The 22,597-nt window shown below is 41.9% G+C and overlaps 1 protein-coding gene across 3 annotated transcripts; it reads left to right on the plus strand.

The window, feature by feature from the left end:
- Positions 1–1,364: 1,364 nt before the first annotated feature.
- LOC119855416 (2'-5'-oligoadenylate synthase 1A-like) lies at positions 1,365–21,303 on the plus strand. 3 transcript variants are annotated; one of them, XM_043515337.1, is made up of 7 exons: positions 1,365–1,955; positions 2,233–2,392; positions 3,453–3,639; positions 7,106–7,293; positions 12,861–13,021; positions 17,861–17,985; positions 20,242–21,303. In XM_043515337.1, the coding sequence occupies exons 3-7, from the start codon at positions 3,468–3,470 to the stop codon at positions 20,391–20,393; spliced, it is 798 nt and encodes a 265-aa protein (XP_043371272.1). In that variant the 5' UTR covers positions 1,365–1,955; positions 2,233–2,392; positions 3,453–3,467; the 3' UTR covers positions 20,394–21,303. The 3 variants fall into 3 exon arrangements, with proteins under 3 accessions (XP_043371272.1, XP_038257201.2, XP_043371273.1); XM_038401273.2 differs by having other exon boundaries at positions 1,365–2,392; XM_043515338.1 differs by lacking the exons at positions 1,365–1,955; positions 2,233–2,392 and having other exon boundaries at positions 3,318–3,639.
- The last annotated feature ends 1,294 nt before the right edge of the window (positions 21,304–22,597 follow it).

The following is a 22,597-nucleotide window of genomic DNA, read 5'->3' on the forward strand; positions in this document are numbered from 1 at the left end:
AGGAATGAATTATTCTTGACAATCTTTTTATCTTATAGTAATGGAAATTGCCTTAAGAATATGGACAAGGGAGGTTCTGAAGGACATTGTGCCAGTCCTTGCAAGAAACCTTGTCTAGCTAGTTGTGTGGAGAGCTATTATGAGATTGCTAGAAAAAGCCAGCCAGAAATGAAGGATTGGGCTGAGGGCCATGGAACTACTGCTGGCTGCTGTCCTTACTCTGTTGGAGCTCAAAAGAGGGAGAGAGAGAAGTGAGTATATACAGTCCTGGTGTATTTAGGGTACTTCAGCTGAGAACTGTATTGGGAACCAGGAGACCTTCTGTTTGACTGGTCACTGGTCATGAGCAGTTGGAAGCTAGTGAAGGAGAATATTTGTTAAAATGAGCCACCATGTATGGGGGAAGAGAGAGAACACAGATTTATACTGCGCCGTGCTCATCAGAGTGGGCTATGCTCAGTGTGTGGTGCTCAACATAGAAGCACCCTGCAACACAGAGATCCCATTCTTCCTTTTCTGGAGTGAAAACCAGCTACCGGAGGATTCTTGGGTAGGCAAATCAGCCAAATAGCAGCTGTTTCTGATTATCTGACACTTCATGTAGCTCAGAGAGCTTTTTTGTTTCCTTTCTGCTTTTTTCCCCCTTATTATCTTGATCTGATTTTTTGTAGGCCATGGATATGCACAGCCTATGACCCAGGACTGACACATAGTAGCTAGTAGAGATGGACTTTCCCCATATTGGGTGTTACTCATGTTAATGAAGGCATCACACAGTGCTATAATATAAACTTGTGCTGTGGTGACAGGGATGTCAACAGAACAAAATTTACTGACAAGCAACTAGTTTACTTACTGACTGAATAATTCTTTTGTTTACTCTCACTGATCTGGGTAGGTAGAATACTGCCCTCCCTCACATATAAATATAATGTCAAAACAGCACTTGTCCCAAACCAGCAAGAAAAAGAAGGGCTCTTAATTTCTTAAAATAGTTTGTATAGTTCTTAGTCTTCCCTCTCAAGTTCACTCTGGGGATATACTCTGACCCCATGTGGGTTTTTAAAGTATGGATATGTGACAAAAACAGCAATGACAATATGTTAAAAGAAGACACTATGTATAGTAAAATACCATTGTATGGGAGATAACACACTGTCTGTCTGACTCTCCCTGTGAAATGTACAGCAAGTAGTAGGACTTTGACACAAGTCATCCTGTCAAAACTACCAATACTTGTTACACCATATATAACCTGTGGAACTCTCTGTTGCTGGATATTATTGGACATTCAAACCGGTTTTATGTACAGAAGGAATGTTGGTGAGAACACCAGTGTTATCTGGTACACTTTCCACAAAATGCCAAAGAATCTATGTTCCAGAGACCAGGCAAAAGAGATCTTAGTTTAACATCTAACATAATAAATGAACCTTGAACGGTGCAAGACTTATAATGCTCCACTGTCAGTATAGGCTGAGAGTCTAAGAACAGAAGCTGAGACCACAGCTTGTCAGTTTCTGGTTCAGGTTTAAGTGTTTCCAGAGCCATGTTAACCTGCATAGAAAGCATGGGTACTTTTATTTTCAAATCATGCATGTCTCTTCATGCTTTTGGAAAAACTCTTGCCACACACGGAATCATTAATAAGATGGTCTCATTCCGGTGACATGCAAACTACAAGTCCCACAATGTTCTGCAGCTGGGGAGTGGTGCAGAAATGCTTTCAGCCTGTTCACGTGGAGGTAACTGGGAAACAAAGAAATAAACACATTTGCCATGAAGTGCAAGTATCTTTTTTTGCAAAAGTAAAAGGAATCTTCTTTGACGGGGGCCTGTACCGGGAAAGTTTTTTCAATGTGATAAACTCCTTTTTGAATGGGTATGCATGAAAAAGAAAATTAATGGAAAGAAACCAGGGCTTCTGAACAGCTTATTCTTCAGAAAACGTTTAGGTAGGTAATTCAGGAGTGTTGTCTTTTTTCCTTTGTACAATAGAAGCTATTATTAATATATCACTAACTTTAACAGCATTTTATTAGACTAAAGTTTTGAATGACTAAACAAGTTTTGAAACAATTTTGGTAAATACTGCAAATATCAGTGCAATATACTTTGAATCACTATCCTAACCACAGCTCTGTTCAGAGGTTTATACTGTTTTTCAAATGTATAAAATAATTCTGTGCCCCTCTGGAGTAAAGTCTCTTACTTTTATTTCTTTTTGTAAAGAGTGGGGTCTCTAAAATCCTACAACTGTGAGCAATGTGGGAATGATTTTGTCAGCCGCACTGCCTTGAGGTATCATTTCCGAGCAAAACATCTTGGAAAAGTTCACTGTGAAAAATGTGGTAGGGAAGTTTTGAGAAAAACACTTCAGGACCATGAAGCAGTAAGGCTATTTGAGAACTTTGATTCTGTCTCTTTCTCACAACATAGATGTTATTGGTTCCCAGTCTCTGCTCTTCCTTTTGTATGTTCAGTATGTATTTACATTTCTTTGAATAGAGACATTTACATTGGAATGGAAAGGACATCTTGTAATTGAAAAATGGCTTATATATACATAGTGAATATACATATCTGATCGTCTGACTGCAGTATGGGTGAAATCCTGTCATAGCATGTGGATAGATAAGATGACTCAACAGATTTTATTATCTCTAATTTCTGTGCTCAGTGCATTCCAAGTATGGTCTGTCTGTAGGTGTTTCACACCCAATCCAAAAGCAACAGCCATTTAGTTTGTTACATTATAATACAGTGCCACCCCTGCCAAGGAAACCTTGATTAGTTTTATATAAAACTATAAAGAAAATCAAAGGAACCTCTGTGGATTGACTGAAGTCCTGTCCAGCTCAGACATAGCATGGAAGCATACATGTTCTGGTGCTTATGGAAGCTCCCACTGCAAACAGTGAAGTACAGATTTTATCAGAAGACATTTCTTAGAAAATAATTCCTTTTGGTGGTTTGCTCTTAATCTCATTAATACTTTTCTTATTTGGACTGTCAAGTTCCTATAAGTGGAAGGAAATGTGGCACTGTGCTGTGGTCCAATTGACTACTGCTTGGAAGTGACTTTATTTCACTGCTGCTATATTTACAGAAGTCACCAATGAAAAGTCCACACCTCCTGCAGATACCACATAGTTACCACTGTTCTTTCCTATTCTAAGTATAGTGTCTCAAATAATTCCTATATACATTTTATTTTAAATCATGGCAAGTTTCAAGGTGGATGTCTAAAAAATGGAATTATTGGAGCTGTTGCTATTTTTTTATTATATATGCTTTATATAGTCTTTTCCCATATAGTGTGCTTTAAAAATGTTGAGGTTTGTCTTGAAATGAGCTCCTGGAGGTACTTCCGATTCACTGTATTAGCCAGCCTCCTTTTTCCATAGCCAGCTTACTCCTATGTATGATGTGCCCCATTTTCCCTTTAACAGGCCAACCATGAAAGGATGACTGCTGAAAAACAAGGGTGTTTCTGGGACATGCCCCCAAAGAGGGAAGCAAAATTTGTGGCCATGGAAATATCTATCTCCTGTAGGACGTGCCCAAGGCAGTTTGGAACAATCCACAGCAGGGAACACCATGAGAAACAAGATCATCACTTCACAGCCAGCAAAAGAGGTACCACTGCTGCTCAAAACAGACAGGAAGTTCTGCTAGAGTGCACTGGCCATTAGGGAGGGAGCATCAAGAGCTAAATACCGTAAGTATCAAATGCTTTCACTGGTGAGATCACTCCCATGATGGTTAATATTCCTCTTTATCACTCTTTTCCAGCAAAACTCTTCCTGAAAGAGCATTGAGTCGTGTGGGGTGCTGATTGTTCCCAACGCCCACTGTAGTTGACAGGAGTTGAGGGTACGTAGCACCGTGCAGGATGCGACATTCACACTGGTAACCAACTAATTACAACTAGTGTGTCTGGTGAGGACTTGTGGTGACGGTTACAATGAATCTCCTCATTTTGCAGTTATGAAATATAATATCTCCTTGATTTGAGACTGTCTACAGGGCTGGGCATTAACATTTTTGGTATAAATAAATAGATATGGCACAATGTTCCGCTAGTAAATGAATCTACATCGGAAGCTACAGAACAAAAAGCGTATTGAAAATAAACATCATCATTAGTTTGTGTTCACTGATATGACCCTGTCTTACCCAACCCTCCCTTAGCCATCAGGCTTGTTATTTTAAATGTTGGAGAGGGATATGGATAAGAAATAGCTTGTGCTATTGTCCTCATCCACATTTTGTACTTCTCTGGCAATGAAGCTCATTTGGAATTCTCTTAGTGCTTGATCAGTTTGTAGACGTTCTTCATACGTGGAAAGTGTGTGGGGTTTTTTTTTTATTAGAGGCCTTTAGGAAAGGCACCCTACAGCCAAACACATTTTTTGGCGTACAAGCTGCAGTTCTATTAAATTAATAACAACCACACAGTAACCAAACATAAACGTGGAATGTGTAATTCTTACAGTAACGGGCCAGCTGCCACAGAAACAAGCTGCTGTTTGATCCAATCAGTGTTTGCTGACCCAAAGTTTATAAAATCATTGCCTCAAGCCATCTGAAAACCATCTGGCCCACTAAGATGTGGGTGATAGACATGACCATAAAACCAAAACTTCGAGTCCCATAAAGAAGATTGGAGCAGCCCCTAGGCTGAACTCCCAGCAGTCACCTCCAGTAGATATGACTGTCTTTATGGCTGTCCCCTCGTTACAACAATTTAATCTTAAGATAACTATTTCTCACTCCAAACGCTCTCAGCCAAAACTGGCCTGACTTTTCCTACCTGTAAAAACTACACTATCATCAGATGCCATTAGCAGCTGCTTGCTTGGCATCCCACCAAGCCAACCACTCACAAATACCTATCCTGTCATAATCGAATGTCCAGGATAAAAATGCCATAACTGATGTCCAACAAATGCCCTTTGTAGGTGGAACAGTCCTGGGCAAGCACATTGTACATCAGTGCTCAAAGCCTTTCTCATTTCTCAGTCTACATTTTCGTGAGCCTGTTTACCACAACAGCCAAGGAGAATCTTTCCATGTCTGGGCTATGTCATTTTTTAACTAGCACCATAAGGCTCAGGAAGGCACAACCGCTCTGCACACAAGACCTAACAATCCATCTAATGTTTGTAAATAGTTTAGGGTGACTTTAACCAAACTATTAGCCTTCCTAATCTGTTCCCTTCATTGATCAACCTTCACGACTGGGAAGTGACACACTCTAGTCTCTACTAAAAAGAAAAGGAGTACTTGTGGCACTTTAGAGACTAACAAATTTATTCAAGCATAAGCTTTCGTGAGCTACAGCTCACTTCATCGGATGCATTTGGTGGAAAATACAGAGGGGAGATTGATATACACACACACACAGAGAACATGAAACAATTGGTTTTATCATACACACTGTAAGGAGAGTTATCACTTAAGATGAGCCATCACCAGCAGTGATGGCATGTGGCAGGGGAGTAGGGAGTAGCTCATGAAAGCTTATGCTCATATAAATTTGTTAGTCTCTAAGGTGCCACAAGTACTCCTTTTCTTTTTGCGAATACAGACTAACATGGATGCTACTCTGAAATCTAGTCTCTACTGATTACTGTGTCCAGGTCTGTAATATATGTATTTGGTTCCTCTGTTTTCTCCTATGCCAGTGGAATCCCGACACACTCTGTGGTGGAACACATTGTTTAAAGCAAGGCTTTCCAATGCCTGAATCTAAGACTGAGAAACAAAACATTGTCCAGGATGTGTGCCACACACAATAGGTCACATCCATGTCTTTCCATTCTAACAAGATACTAAATAGTTCAAAGGAAAATGACAATCACCTGGGCATGGCCTTATCAGAATGCTGAAAGCCCCATCGAATCAAAAGCATTGGAGTGAACCAGCAATAAATAAAAAGCTGCCTTCATACCACAGGCAGGGGGCATGTGATTAAAAGATGGCTACTTTACTGAGCAATTCTGTAAGTCAATGAAATTGTTATTCAAACCCTTCCATGTATAGGCGAAATGATGAATCAGTCCAAACTTTCTTGGCATCGCCCCCAGATCTACAAATTGTTAAAGGGCCCCGTCAGAAGTCCTGTTACTAGAACAGATCTCGCTTCACCAGCTTTCTTTTCCCTTACAAATTCTGGAAGAGTAGATAATAACTTCAAATTATCTGACAGAGTCCTTTACCCATGATGAGGCATTCTAAAGCCCCTTTTTAAAATCCCCACCACAGAATTCCACCTATCTTCTGATCTTGCAACCCTGCAATGACACCAGTAGGGAAAGCAAATTAACATGAGTATGGGACCCTTTGTCCTTGGAGAATCCTGTTTTAGGGCCTCCTGGAGGTTGACCAACCTTCCCATTTTTTTCTTGCCCTCGCCAGGAGCTGTGTCCTTCCAATAAGAACTTCTCCCACATGCCCTCACTGCACTTGGAGAATTTGTGCAAGAATCTCCATAGCTGTTTTCAGCAGGTGCTTCTCCAAGAGGGCCAATAAAACTCTTTGCCTCTCCCAATGTGTTCCTAGTCTTCTGGTACTGGGAGGCCACTGTCTGTAATCTGCTAGGGAATAGGCCAGAAGGAGATTGTATAAACCCACAGCTTGACGTAGTGGGTATGGAAGAACTTTTTAACTGTGGTATTTGGGGTAAACTAGAGAAGGGGAAGCAGATAATCCGGGAATGAGGAATTTGTAGTAGTTAAGATGAGAGAGAGAGAGAGAGAGAGAGAGAGAGAAAAGTGGTGTGCTAGGGTTTTAGCAGTGAAGATAAAAAGGAAGAGGCAGATTTAGAGACAATGTAGTGGAAAAATGTCAGGTTTTGAGGTATTATACTAATTTTTTACTTTACACCACATCACTTGTGGGTCCTTGTGCATTGAGTACTAGCTATCTTCCACAGCTGATTAAAAGAAAGCAAGGAATTTATAGCATTATTATTATATTACAATCATATCTGTTCAGGAGATGAATTTTACACAGTTTGAAATGACCACGAAATGAGAGCTTTTTAACAAGTCCTTTTCAAGCAAATTAGTGATCAGACTTTAATTTTCTTTCTCTGCAGCTCAAATGGCCACTGGATTTTCACCTAATATCTTGGATTATAAAAATCCAACAGAATTAAAGAGATTTGTAGAAGAAAAGCTTCGACCCATTCCAGGCCCTGCAAGCATTGCCTGTGCAACAGAAATAGAGGCAATTATTAATTTGATCAAGGAATGCTTTCCATTACCAGTAGCTCAGCTAATCAAGGTAAACATGATTTCCTCTTTTTATTGCAGTTCAACAAAATAGCATTTCCTTCACTTGGCAAGGTGTTGCAGTCTGTATGTATCAGTACCACAAGCTCCTCTTGTGTCCCAAGAGTCCAGAAGGAATGATCTCATAAACAGTGAATTTCCTTTTGGTTTAGATTTAAGTTTGACCCTTAGCATTATTTGGATCCACCATATTTTCTGAGGATTTAATCCTTTTAAAAGACTAGCATTTAGTTTCTTGCGTCTAAATATGAGTTGAGCCTCTGGTAATAATCTTTCATCTACCTGTAATTGCTCTTTTAGACCAATTATACTAATTGTGTAAATCTGGATTTACACAATTTTTTAAGGCAAATTACTGGCTCATTTAGTTCTGCAGAGGTCCTAAAGTGACATCCCTAGAGACTGAATATCCTCACAGGACTGATGTAGTACAGTATCAACTTCTCCTTAACACCCTGTCATTGTACATCAACTTTATTCTGAAGGAACCATTTTTAGGGGTCAGAGGGCAATTCAATTTCCATACCCATTCCATATGAAGCCTGTTTACTAAGAAATTAGTGGTGGATTTCTGTTGCAGACAACTGTCTGCTAAGAACTGGCCTGATATTTCTAACTGATTATAAACACCCCTACCTGTAGTGTGGCCATTGCATTATTGTAAGAATGCTCTCAGTACCAAATACATAGAATCATAGAATATCAGGGTTGGAAGGGACCCCAGAAGGTCATCTAGTCCAACCCCCTGCTCAAAGCAGGACCAAGTCCCAGTTAAATCATCCTAGCCAGGGCTTTGTCAAGCCTGACCTTAAAAACCTCTAAGGAAGGAGATTCTACCACCTCCCTAGGTAACGCATTCCAGTGTTTCACCACCCTCTTAGTGAAAAAGTTTTTCCTAATATCCAATCTAAACCTCCCCCATTGCAACTTGAGACCATTACTCCTCGTTCTGTCATCTGCTACCATTGAGAACAGTCTAGAGCCATCCTCTTTGAAACCCCCTTTCAGGTAGTTGAAAGCAGCTATCAAATCCCCCCTCATTCTTCTCTTCTGCAGACTAAACAATCCCAGCTCCCTCAGCCTCTCCTCATAAGTCATGTGCTCTAGACCCCTAATCATTTTTGTTGCCCTTCGCTGTACTCTTTCCAATTTATCCACATCCTTCTTGTAGTGTGGGGCCCAAAACTGGACACAGTACTCCAGATGAGGCCTCACCAGTGTCGAATAGAGGGGAACGATCACGTCCCTCGATCTGCTCGCTATGCCCCTACTTATACATCCCAAAATGCCATTGGCCTTCTTGGCAACAAGGGCACACTGCTGACTCATATCCAGCTTCTCGTCCACTGTCACCCCTAGGTCCTTTTCCGCAGAACTGCTGCCGAGCCATTCGGTCCCTAGTCTGTAGCGGTGCATTGGATTCTTCCATCCTAAGTGCAGGACCCTGCACTTATCCTTATTGAACCTCATTAGATTTCTTTTGGCCCAATCTTCCAATTTGTCTAGGTCCTTCTGTATCCTATCCCTCCCCTCCAGCGTATCTACCACTCCTCCCAGTTTAGTATCATCCGCAAATTTGCCGAGAGTGCAATCCACACCATCCTCCAGATCATTTATGAAGATATTGAACAAAACGGGCCCCAGGACCGACCCCTGGGGCACTCCACTTGACACCGGCTGCCATCTAGACATGGAGCCATTGATCACTACCCGTTGAGCCCGACAATCTAGCCAGCTTTCTACCCACCTTATAGTGCATTCATCCAGCCCATACTTCCTTAACTTGCTGACAAGAATGCTGTGGGAGACCGTGTCAAAAGCTTTGCTAAAGTCAAGAAACAATACATCCACTGCTTTCCCTTCATCTACAGAACCAGTAATCTCATCATAAAAGGCGATTAGATTAGTCAGGCATGACCTTCCCTTGGTGAATCCATGCTGACTGTTCATGATCACTTTCCTCTCCTCTAAGTGCTTCAGGATTGATTCTTTGAGGACCTGCTCCATGATTTTTCCAGGGACTGAGGTGAGGCTGACCGGCCTGTAGTTCCCAGGATCCTCCTTCTTCCCTTTTTTAAAGATGGGCACTACATTAGCCTTTTTCCAGTCATCCGGGACTTCCCCCGTTCGCCACGAGTTTTCAAAGATAATGGCCAAGGGCTCTGCAATCACAGCCGCCAATTCCCTCAGCACTCTCGGATGCAATTCGTCCGGCCCCATGGACTTGTGCACGTCCAGCTTTTCTAAATAGTCCCTAACCACCTCTATCTCTACAGAGGGCTGGCCATCTCTTCCCCATTTTGTGATGCCCAGCACAGCAGTCTGGGAGCTGACCTTGTTAGTGAAAACAGAGGCAAAAAAAGCATTGAGTACATTAGCTTTTTCCACATCCTCTGTCACTAGCTTGCCTCCCTCATTCAGTAAGGGGCCCACACTTTCCTTGGCTTTCTTCTTGTTGCCAACATACCTGAAGAAACCCTTCTTGTTACTCTTGACATCTCTTGCTAGCTGCAGCTCCAGGTGCGATTTGGCCCTCCTGATATCTTTCCTACATGCCCGAGCAATATTTTTATACTCTTCCCTGGTCATATGTCCAACCTTCCACTTCTTGTAAGCTTCTTTTTTATGTTTAAGATCCGCTAGGATTTCACCATTAAGCCAGGCTGGCCGCCTGCCATATTTACTATTCTTTCGACTCATCGGGATGGTTTGTCCCTGTAACCTCAACAGGGATTCCTTGAAATACAGCCAGCTCTCCTGGACTCCCTTCCCTTTCATGTTAGTCCCCCAGGGGATCCTGGCCATCTGTTCCCTGAGGGAGTCAAAGTCTGCTTTCCTGAAGTCCAGGGTCCGTATCCTGCTGCTTACCTTTCTTCCCTGCGTCAGGATCCTGAACTCAACCAACTCATGGTCACTGCCTCCCAGATTCCCATCCACTTTTGCTTCCCCCACTAATTCTACCCGGTTTGTGAGCAGCAGGTCAAGAAAAGCGCTCCCCCTAGTTGGCTCCCCTAGCACTTGCACCAGGAAATTGTCCCCTACGCTTTCCAAAAACTTCCTGGATTGTCTATGCACCGCTGTATTGCTCTCCCAGCAGATATCAGGAAAATTAAAGTCACCCATGAGAATCAGGGCATGCGATCTAGTAGCTTCCGTGAGTTGCCGGAAGAAAGCCTCATCCACCTCATCCCCCTGGTCCGGTGGTCTATAGCAGACTCCCACCATGACATCACTCTTGTTGCACACACTTCTAAACTTAATCCAGAGACACTCAGGTTTTTCCACAGTTTCGTACCGGAGCTCTGAGCAGTCATACTGCTCCCTTACATACAGTGCTACTCCCCCACCTTTTCTGCCCTGCCTGTCCATCCTGAACAGTTTATAACCATCCATGACTGTACTCCAGTCATGTGAGTTATCCCACCAAGTCTCTGTTATTCCAATCACGTCATAATTCCTTGACATCACCAGGACCTCCAGTTCTCCCTGCTTGTTTCCAAGGCTTTGTGCATTTGTATATAAGCACTTGAGATAACCTGTTGATCGCCCCTCATTCCCAGTATGAGGCAGGAGCCCTCCCCTCACAGACATTCCTGCCTGTGCTTCCTCCCGGTATCCCGCTTTCCCACTTACCTCAGGGCTTTGGTCTCCTTCCCCCGGTGAACCTAGTTTAAAGCCCTCCTCACTAGGTTAGCCAGCCTGCTGGCAAAGATGTTCTTCCCTCTCTTCGTAAGATGGAGCCCGTCTCTGCCCAGCACTCCTCCTTCATGGAACACCATCCCATGGTCAAAGAATCCAAAGCCTTCTCTCCGACACCACCTGCGTAGCCATTCGTTGACCTCCACGATTCGACGGTCCCTACCCAGGCCTTTTCCTTCCACGGGGAGGATGGACGAGAACACCACTTGCGCCTCCAACTCCTTTATCCTTCTTCCCAGAGCCACGTAGTCCGCAGTGATCCGCTCAAGGTCATTCTTGGCAGTATCATTGGTGCCCACGTGGAGAAGCAGGAAGGGGTAGCGATCCGAGGGCTTGATGAGTCTCGGCAGTCTCTCCGTCACATCACGAATCTTAGCCCCTGGCAAGCAGCAGACTTCTCGGTTTTCCCGGTCAGGGCGGCAGATAGATGACTCAGTCCCCCGGAGGAGAGAGTCCCCGACCACCACCACCCGCCTTCTCCTCTTGGGAGTGGTGGTCGTGGAACCCCCAACCTCAGGACATCGCATCTCATGCCTCCCAACCAGCGGAGTCTCCTTCTGCTTTCTCCCCCCAGACCTATCATCTGGTCCACTCTCCGCAATGGTACCTGTGGAGAGAACATGAAAGCGGTTAGTTACCTGTGTCTGTGTTACTGGAACCCGGACATTCCGCTTACCTCTTCTGGAGGTCGCATGTTGCCAAGCTTCTTCACTGGCCTCTTGGCTCCTCTGTGCAACCTGCTCTAAATCTTTAGAGCTTTGTGCCCCTAGAAGGCTATCCTGAGTTTGGTCCAGAAAATCCTCAGTTTCTCGTATACAACGCAGGGTCGTTACCTGTTGCTCCAGACCTTCAATCTTCTCTTCCAATATGGAGACCAGCTTGCACTTTGTACAGACAAAGTCGCTTCTGTCCTGTGGAAGAAAGACAAACATGGCACATCCAGTGTAGGTCACAACAGCTGAACCCCCCCCTTCCATATCACCTACCTACTATGAGCTTCCTCAGAGACGTTGGCAAGATGTAAGCCTCACTGGGCTCACTCCAGGCGAACTCCCAGGCAAACTCCTGCTGTGAGCTGCTCTGCTGTCCCCGCTGCTCAGCTGGTTCGCGAGGCTCTGGCTATTTTTAAACAGCCAGGCTTCCCTGACGCAAACACACAGACACCCTAATGCCCGCCTCATGAGTACATGAAGATGTACTCATTAGCATGAGTAGGGGTTGCCTAGTTGGGCCCTATGCTCTTACTACAGTGATTGCATCAGGCAGAACTCTAGATGTGTATTGATAGATATGCTCTAGTTTAAAATGTACTTAACAAAATCAAGAGAATGCATTTGGCACCCAACACTGGGATGTGATTTTATTAGGTTAGAATCTGTTAGTTACTAATAAGTACTTCTGCATTAGAAAATGAACTATTTTGACACCAAATTTCAAAAAGGCTCTCACTGCCTTTCTCCTCTGCCTCCTCCCATCCCCCCCTCAACATGATTGACTACAATTTGAATACTGGCATAAACTGGGTTAAACCATATTCAACACCCAGTGAAGAAAACTTGATTTGCCCTTGTGATTTGGGTGTTGAACCCAATTCCATTCCTATAGTATATACCACCAATGATACTTTGAATCCTGTTACTAATATAGGGCCTGATCCAAAGTCCATTTGAAAGACCCAGGGATCAGGCCCACCTTTCATCTCACCTTAGTATCATGTAAACTATAAATTACTTGCAAGTAGGTAGACAAGACAGTCTAAGAAATTACAGAAGGCCTGCTTTACCAACATTGCAAAAATGTCCTGTTTACAGAAAAAAAAATCAAGTGCTAATCATCTTTCTGGCCTATCTTACATAACAGGGAGGCTCATATATAAAAGGAACTGATTCACAAGGTTGGTCTGATGTTGATATAGTGCTATTTAGTGAAGCCTTTGAAAATCTAGAAGACTGCAAAACGAAACTGCCAGAAGTTATAAATGATCTTGGAAAAAGACTGAAGAAATCTTCATGGGCCAGCAGGTTTGGATCATGATGGTTGTGTGCATTTTCTATGTTTAGTTAGTATTAGGGCTTTTACTTGCTCCAGATGTTACACAGGCATCTCAAGATGTGATCCCCCCTAGACTGCTGACTTCATAGAGCACAGCAAAATCAGAAAATAAAATGGATAAAATCAAACTAGAAAACTAGACACAAAATGGTGTGTGTACCAATACAGACATTGATAAAATTCCCATTAGAGATTTATAAGGTAGATCACATCATCTTGCCAAGCCTTAATGATTCATCATTTTCTCCCACTTTGCACCTTCACCCTCTAGCTTCTATAGCATGAATGAAAGCAACTGAATGGGACTCCATACAGACCATTCATCTATAATGTGAAGTACTGTGCTCCTCCCTCACTTCAGTGAGCTTGTCTAGAGACTAAACATGCTCTATCCACAGTGCAAACAAATACTAGTTATCTCACTGCTTTGGCTAATCATGACACATGGTGATCCATGGTGTGTGTGTGTGTGGGATACATGGAGATGGCAAACCTGGGTTTCAGGGGACTCTTGTGTCTGCTGCGCAGGAACAGGGTGTATTGTATATTTTGAGGTTGTGGAAAGAGATGTGGCGATATTGCCAGTGATTAATTGTTTTAGTATGAAAGCCAAAGAGTGTCCCCTAAATATTCTTTCTCTAGTGGAGATCCCATCCAACCCAAAATGCACATGGGTTTTGTTTCCCATAAGGAGCCTCATAAAACACATTTGGGATCCTGTTTTAGATCAACCTGTTTTTATATTTAATCTTAATCCAACCTAGTGTCACTCCAGAAACTGCATCTAAATACTCCCTCTGGGGAGGAGGCACTGAGATTGTGGTGGGACAAGTTAGAGGGGAGAATTGAGGTCTATGAGTTAGGGAGGATTGCGTGATGGGATGAGCAATAAAATGTAGAGGTTTTTAGCTCTGGGTCAGTGGTTTGAATCCATCCCAAACAGAAGGGACCTGAAGTTAACATGTGGCAACTTATGTGAAATATGTTTTGTGGTCCTGTCCAGATTCCAGTTGGAGAGGTGCTCACATCCCAAGAATGACCATGACAATAGAGAGTAATTGGCGTCTTTATTGGCAGTCTTGAATGAGAGGCCAAGACTTGAATTGCCATGGAAACAGGCCATTTTGCCAAAAGAGGCAGCCCCTCAAGTTCTGAGCTGAGGCACACTGCTGAGCAAAGTGTGGAAGCTTGCACCGCTACTGCCTGTCTTGTACCTGTTCAGTGAACAAAGGGATGTCGGCGTCCCTGGGGTCTGTAATCTGGTATCTTTCATACTTCATGTTTTAGAGACAGTCCACTATGTCAGTGTGGGCAGCCACAAAGCATGACCCACATTGCTGAGGACTGCAAAATGACTCAACTTCCTGGAGGTCTTCGAGCCTTGAACATCATTGATAAGAAAGCTGTGGCTGGGGTGACCAGATTGCATACACCAAATGATAGTTTCATGCTTCATGAGCACTAATCTGTATACACTCATAATGCATTTATATAAATAAACATATGTCATATGCCTTTTAAGTGGAAATTCATTTTAAAAAATAGAGGATATTAAGACACATTTTGTAGGGTCTTAAAAATATCTCCAGTTTGCATCGCTAGGTGTGGTGAATATGTATTTTGTGTGTGTTTGTATCTCTTACTGTGAATGGCAGTGTTTGTTCAGTATCATTCATTTTCATAGCCCTTCAGTTGTCCTTTCTAGTTGTGAATAAGTCTACACTGGGAGTGCTTTGCTATACCAGTATACTGCACTTGCAAAATGTTCCTAGTGTGGATGCAGCTTATAGTGGCAATACTGCACTTTTGCCAACAGCATATTCTGGCCTTCCCCAAATGAAATAAGCTATCTGAACAAAAGCTTTTGCCGGCACAGCTATGAAGGTCAGGGATCACACCTCTTCACACCCCTGACTGGCATTGCTATGTGCACAAAGTTTGTACCATAGACTTGGCTTAAGTTTCATTAGACTCAGAGAAAAATTTCTGCCTGTTGGTCCCACTTGAAAAAAGTTGTAACTGGACAGAAGCATTTCAGCTTTATCAAAACAAAACGTTTTGGTTGAAATTCGATATTTTTATTTCACTTTATTGGAATTTTGATTCATAGGAAATGTCAATGTTTTATTCATTTATTTATTTAATCAATTGATGTTCCATTCTGTAATTGCAAACATCTTGAAATCACAAAACTTCCCTGAAATGAAAAATCCAATTCCTGGACAGCTCTAATTATATGTTCAAACCACAGTTCCCACTGACTTCAGCTATATCTGGGAGTGCTCAGCACTCTGCAAATCAAACGTTGGGGCCTCAAATCAAGCACTCAGAAAAGGAGGAATAGACAATTTGTGATCACCTTTGAAAAGCTGAATTTAAGTGACTTGCCTAGCAATACATAAGGACTCTGGGGCAGAGACAGGGATAGAATGCAGTTCTCTAAGGCAGAATTCAACTTTACCCACAAGACCCTCTTCTCACTTTCTGTAGTCCCATGACTCATTCACTACACACCATCCAGCTTCTGTAACAAATGGGGCAGGGATCCTTTACTACACAACTCTAATCCATCCCCAACACAGGTCCATTTTGTGCATGGATTGATGCAGAGATTTGTGGAAAATTAGTATATGATAATGTAATTAAAGATTGTATCATACTGCATACTCTCAGGGAGAGGACTGGCAACCTTAATTCTGACATTTCCTAACTTTGCACTGCTTGACTTTGTAATTGAATGATGATCTTTTATCATAGTTGTTGTGTATAATTACTTAGTATTTTTCTTCAGTTTTCTTTTTTAAAACTTTTTAATGTGGCATCTTATTGACATCAGCAGGGTTGGAATATTTAGCTCAACTACACAGACCTCTGCTGCTTTAACTAACAGAGTAACTGGTGGCAGTAGGAGGTTAATTGCCTCTGTCTGGAATAGTATGAGAGGGGGCTGGGGCACATATACTTTGCCAGTGGGTTTCACAGATATTTGCTGACCACAGAGGAGTGGTGAGACTCAGGAAACTTGGGTTCCATTGTTCTCAAATAGACGGGGGGGGGAGGGGTTTATTCTCTAATAGTCAGACTGTCTGTTCTTCCCCAAAACTTAACCCCTTCTGGCTTGTCCCTTCCAACCTGTTCATGTCCCAATTCTGTCTCTTTCCTACCACTGTCTGTCTCCTCATCTCAGTCCCGTTCCTACTCTCCTGACCTACTCAGTCTCCTTGCCTCAGGCTTCTCATCCCAGTCTCTTTGCCCAGCCAATAGTCTCCCTTTTCAGGCCCCTGATCTGAGTCCCAGTTTCTCCCTCCCCCATATTCCCAATCCCAGTCTCTTTGTCCAGCCAGTCCCGATTCCCATCTCCCAGCTCTTCATCTGATCTCTCTCTCACCTCCCCGCCAGCCTTCGGTGATTTCACACACACAGTCTGTCTGTCCTCAAGATCTTCATTCTCTCTATTTCCCGCTTTATACCTCACTCCTTCCCTGGCTCCTTGTTCCAATCTCTTCCCTCCTCAGCTAATCCCAGTTCTGCCCTTTGACTACTTGTCAGATCTCACTTGAAAAAAGTCCTAGCCAAATACCCTGAAAAAACCTGATTCACTACAGAAATAAAACCTCTGACTGCACGCCCTTAGAATTCACCTACCACCCCACACTGAAACCCATATGGGATATCATCAAACAACTACAACCCATACTCAATGGGGGCCCCATCCTGAAAGAATCATTTCCTGAACCCTCTATTCTGGCCTTCAAACAACCCCTCAGCCTCTCTAAGCATCATCAGAAGCAAGATCCCCGCAGACTAGGACACTCCAATTCAAAGTGGCACTAGGCTGTGCCAGAACAACAGATGCAAAACCTGCATCCATAGCTCAGTGGTTTGAGCATTGGCCTGCTAAACCCAGGGTTGTGAGTTCAATCCTTGAGGGGGCCATTTAGGGATCTGAGCCAAAAATTGGGGATTGGCCCTGCTTTGAGCAGGGGGTTGACTAGATGATCTCCTGAGGTCCCTTCCAACCCTGATATTCTATGATGCAATGTATTTCTCCGGTGGAGTGTCCTTGTATGGTGAAGGTGATTTTGAGTGTGTTAAGGTAAAAAAAAACCCTGAACTTTCTCCTCGGAGTATATTCTGTGGTATCTGACAATTTGTGGCCTGGCTATAGATAACAGATTACTTGCCTTGGTTCCTGGACCTATGAGGGTAAGTGTGGTGATCTCTGGGTTTTTTGTCTGTAGGGTTCCACTGTTGAAGTTGATCATGGTGTCCAGGAAGTGGATACTGGTATCGGAGTGTTCCAGGGGGAGTTTAATGGACAAGTGGTGTAGTCTGTCTGTCTTGGCATTTCCTCTTATTTTTACCACCCAGCAGCGAAAAGGAAGAATATGACAAAGCCACTTACGCTGCCGGCTAGTTTGAGAAATTGACCTTCATTTCTTATTAACGTGAGGTTTTGCATCTTATACATGTCAGTATATGTATTACGATGAGATATTTATAAATTACTAGCTTTATAAAAGAAATATGAAGGGCCAGAATGGCCACTGGTGTAAACAAGCATGAGTTTGCTGACTTCAGTGGTGTTTAATTCATTTACACTGGTGGTTAATTTGGCCCTGAGACTTCCGTGTGGCCTTTTGCAAATAGCATACAGACTGATGTATTTATTTTTATTTCTGAGGGAGGAGACTTTCCAGCCACCTTCCTCTATCCTTATTACACAGTACAAAGGATTTAAATCTTTGAACCCTTCCTTCCTCCAGTATTACTGTTCAGTAATATGTTTTAACTAATGCTTGTTTTAGGATAATGATGGAGAAAAGGTCCCAGTTATCCTTACGGTTTCATTTCAAGTGCTATAAGAATCACCATGGTCACTCATTTGATATCATGCCTTGCTATGACATGCTGGGGCCTGCACCATCAATAGGTAGGGCATGAATGTTTTCCTTTGGGGAGCAACTTTCTTTATCAGGGAATGATCACTCATGACCATTTATACCCATCATATAGCTTTATAAATTGCATAATGTTCCAGCTATGCCTTGTGACATCCAGGCTATAGATCAATTTTAGTTTTGACGGTTATAGCATTCTCAGTAGACTATACTGTTAGAGAATTTGGGGGCAAACGGCACTTTTGCCTCACTACTTGCTAATGACTGTGATGCTTTTAAACTCCAAGCACCTTCCCTTACATACATACACAAACGTACTCTCTCTCTATGCAGGAACCAAACTATAAACTAGGTATTCAGATGCAATGTCTAATTTGTGCAATTCTTACTGTACTTAGTTAATAGATTCCATTCCATAATGTATTTCTAGATATACTTCATATCTCCTCTTAACAACTTTAGATGTATGAGAATCATTGGAACTTCATTTGGCATAAAAGGCTTGATTTTCAAAAATGACATAGCTATTGCGGGTATGTCTACACTGCAGTTGGGAGGTGTGAGCTAGCTTACTAATAATGGGAATGAAGCTACAACAGCACAAGCTTGCCATTCAGCATCCCGGGTGGGCTTGTGATCTGGTCCCATTTTTCTGCTGCCTGTGTGCTCTGGCTTCTCTGCTATTTTTAATGAGCTTGTTTGAACAAAGCTAAGGAGGGTTTGCCTGCACATGCTGCAATCACACCTCCAACTGCAGTGTACACATACCCTGTGTGTGCAATATCTGCAATTGCACACATAAATCAGGTACGTATATAGGTCACTGATTCAGAGCGATTTGGATCACTTGGTTAACTGTGTGCAGACAAACAATATGTGTTTTCATATGACCAAATATAAATGTATACATCTGGTAACAAAGAATATATGACATACTTACATAATGGGGAACTCTATTGCTGGAAGCAGTGACTCTGAAAAAGATTTGGGGGTGGGGGCGAATAATTGGCTGAACAGTTTGATGTTGTTGCCAAAAGAGTTAATGCTATCCTGGAATGCATAAACAGCGGAATCTTGCATAGGAATAGAGAAGTTATTTTACCACTACATTTAGCACTGGTGTGATGGCCGCTGGAACTCTGCATCCAGTTCTGGTGCCTACAATTCAAGAAGGATGTTGATAAATTGGAGACAGTTCAGAGAAGAGCCAAGAGAATGATTAAAGGATTGGAAAGCATGCCTTATAGTGACAGATTTAGAGCTCAATTTATTAAGCTTAATAAAGGGTTGGTTAAGGGGTAACTTAATTACAGTCTGTAAGTATCTACATGGGGAACAAATATTTAGTAATGGGCTCTTCAGTCTAGCAGAGAAAGGTGTAACACAGTCCAAAGGCTGGAAGTTGAAGCTAGACAAATTCAGCCTGGAAATAAGGTGTAAATTTTAACAACCAGAGTAATTAAGCATTGGAACAATTTACCAAAGGTAGTGGTGGAATTTCCATCACTGCCAATTTCTGAATCAAGATTGGATTTTTTCTAAGAGAGATGTATTAGGAATTATTTTGAGGAAGTTCTGTGGCCTGAGTTGTACAGGAAGTCAGATTAGAAGATCACAATGTTCCCTTCTGGCCTGGGAATCTTTGAATCTATGAAAAACTTGCAAATAGATAATTAGTCACAACTAACTGTTCATATGGTTGTTGTTCATGCAGTCTGAATAACTAACTGTGTGCACATCGTGCAATTTTTTTTTGTACATTCAATAATGTATATTTTTTAAAAATTGGCCCCAGTTTTTAACTTTAAAAATCATTATTATAATTTGCCTTTTTCCACACAGATTGTGGAACAAACTAAAATAAAGATGTCCAAATCAGGAACTTTCCTAATAGGGGATCATTATTTTAATCGTGTGTGTGTGTGTGTGTATGCAGAATGTATAACAGCTATCAACCAGAAAATATCTATATAGATCTATATCTATATGGGGAGAGGGGGAGGAAAAAACCCACACAAACCTACCAGTTTTTTGGATAATCTCTTGCATAGGAGATTAAATCTGTTTGTTAAACATAATATTCTCCTAATAACATTACTGGATCTTGCATGTTTTTGTATGCCACCAAACCTGGAATGAATTTAGTCTGGACATGAAGTGGGCTTGTTAATGTTATGGACTTGTGCAATATTTAACAGGATTTTATAGCTGTTATGAAACCTCACTATTTAAAACAAAAAAGTAAAATATTAGGGAATGCAGTCTTATCCTTTTCTTGGTGTTAACAGGTTTAAAACAGAGCTTTTACCACAAGATCTATCTCTGTAATGACACTGATGAAATCCAGCTGTACTCAATGTCCTTGCTGCAGTACCAGGTTGAGTTTATCAAGGCATCTACCATGAGGGTGAAGGACCTGATTCGTTTAGTTAAGCACTAGTTCAGGACTTCCTTTGCTAAACCAACAGCAAAAAATAAGTATGTAACTAACACTTGAGCCTCTTTTCCTTTTAACATCCTTATGTTTTTGAAGACTGAACAGTGAGTACTGTATAATGGATTTTACATAATGTGTGTATTATGCTTCTCCACTACACCTTAATAGCTGTTTTATAACTGAACTAGAATGTGATCCAATTAGACAGTGCCCTCGAGCAAGAAGATGGAGAGGCGCACAGCTGTGCTAGTGCGATTAATATATTGGCATGGCATTCTCTTTAATTGGAAAAAGTGACTCACTGTTGATTGAGATAAAGGACGCTCCACCTGTATGGCTGACAAGACAGCTTCTGCAAATGAATGACTTGGTGGACTTTTCAAACCAAATAGAGTAGAAATCTGGCACACACTGTTTAAAAGGTGTGAAGCAAATCAGCTGAGTAAGCAGAGCCTTTTACAATAAGTAACTTCTGCTTATTTATGAATTCTGAATTACTGTTCTGAACAATTAACCTAGTCTGTAGGTGGAACATACATTCTGGAGACTAAAGTGAAGGAAGAATGGTTTTGTAGATAACACACTTGACTGGAATTCAGGAGATCTCTGTTCCATCTTCAGTTCTGCTTTAGTGTTCCTGTGTGACCTTGGGCAAGTCTTTCTGTGCTTCAGTTCCTGTCTATGAAATAAGGCTATAATAATAATACTTCCTTAGGTCACAGGGAACTTGTGAGGATAAATTCATTAATGTTGTGACACACCAGATACTACTGCAGTGGAAGCCATAAAAGGAACAAAAAGTGTGTCTATAGCTCTGCCCGCTATGACCTTCATGTGGTTCTCTGTTTAGATTATCACTGCTATCTCATCTGTTCAGGAAGGACAAGCGCTAATGGCCATTTAAACTATTTAAGAAACTACTTTTGTGACTCACTATATAATGAACACTATCTGGATAAAAAGAAAAGGAGTACTTGTGGCACCTTAGAGACTAACAAATTTATTTGAGCATAAGCTTTCATGAGCTACACGAAAGCTGTAGCTCACGAAAGCTTATGCTCAAATAAATTTGTTAGTCTCTAAGGTGCCACAACTACTCCTTTTCTTTTTGCGAATACAGACTGCTACTCTGAAAACTATCTGGATAGAAACCCTATCTGTAGCATGTGATTTCTAGAATACCATATGTTTTTCTTGCTCTCCCCCCTTTCAGAGCAGTTAGATGTAGGCGTATATGCCCCTATGTATAACTTTTTTTAAAAAAGTAACAGCAACATGGTCTACTAACTGCTTCTGTCTTCCTCTTCTGAGCTGTGTGATCCTCTCTTACTATATATGCCCTGGCTTCTGACTCATTCAGATGATGAACTGAAAAATCCTTGCAACTATAATTTCTTCCAGCAAAATGCCCAAGGCAGATATACCATGAAGGTATACCCCAAACATGTTTGTTTGACAGCTAGAAAGTCTCTGATGTACAGTGACCTACACAAACTTGGGCACAGGACTAAATATTTTTTATCAAATTCAGTGTAAATTTATTTTCTAAGCAACGAATACAAATTTAGCAGGTAACTAGCAGATAACTGCTATTAATATTGATCCCCACAAACACATGATTGATTGGTAAAATAAGAAGCTCCTGTACTTAAAAAAAACAAAACAAAACAAAAACACCTTTCACGCTCAGAGTGATCCTGAATCTAGAAATGGGCTTGATATGCAAAGTTTGGATCTAGATTTAAACTGTCCTAATGTGTGGGTAGTTTGGATCTGGGTTTTGGTGTCTGGCTATCTAAATCTGAAGCAAAACTACTGCAGGGCTTTAAAAAGTTGGTCACTTTACATTTTCTTTTGTTCATTTCTGCCTTTGCAATTACAAACTATGGCTGACAGATTTTTCACATTCCATTTCTGACGTGAACACAATTATCCTCACTTTTTGGGATGATTGTTCACACTAATCCTGAACTCCAAATTTGCTGACTCATCACTGATTTCAGGTCTTTCCTCTTTAGCCATTTTCAGATGGGACAGATTCACGTCAGGATTTGCACTGGAAAAACAGCACCAGCAGCCAACATTTCACCGGGGGGGGCTCCAATGGCCCTACAACCAGCCTGCTTTTTGCATAAAAAATAGCCAGCGCTGCCCATAGGGGTAGTGTGACTTGGGGTGATTGGTGCATTTCCCTATTAGCCACCTCT

The sequence above is a fragment of the Dermochelys coriacea genome, chromosome 5 (assembly GCF_009764565.3).
Source record: "Dermochelys coriacea isolate rDerCor1 chromosome 5, rDerCor1.pri.v4, whole genome shotgun sequence".
In the NCBI taxonomy this organism is placed as follows: Eukaryota; Metazoa; Chordata; order Testudines; family Dermochelyidae; genus Dermochelys; species Dermochelys coriacea.

Bases quoted from the DNA above. Each gene is read 5' to 3' on its own strand.
- LOC119855416 (XM_038401273.2), top strand. From the start codon at position 3,468: ATGACTGCTGAAAAACAAGGGTGTTTCTGGGACATGCCCCCAAAGAGG. The intron at 3,640-7,105 runs GTACCACTGCTG...CTTTCTCTGCAG, and splicing joins CTTCACAGCCAGCAAAAGAG to CTCAAATGGCCACTGGATTT. The intron at 17,986-20,241 runs GTAGGGCATGAA...TGGTGTTAACAG, and splicing joins GGGGCCTGCACCATCAATAG to GTTTAAAACAGAGCTTTTAC.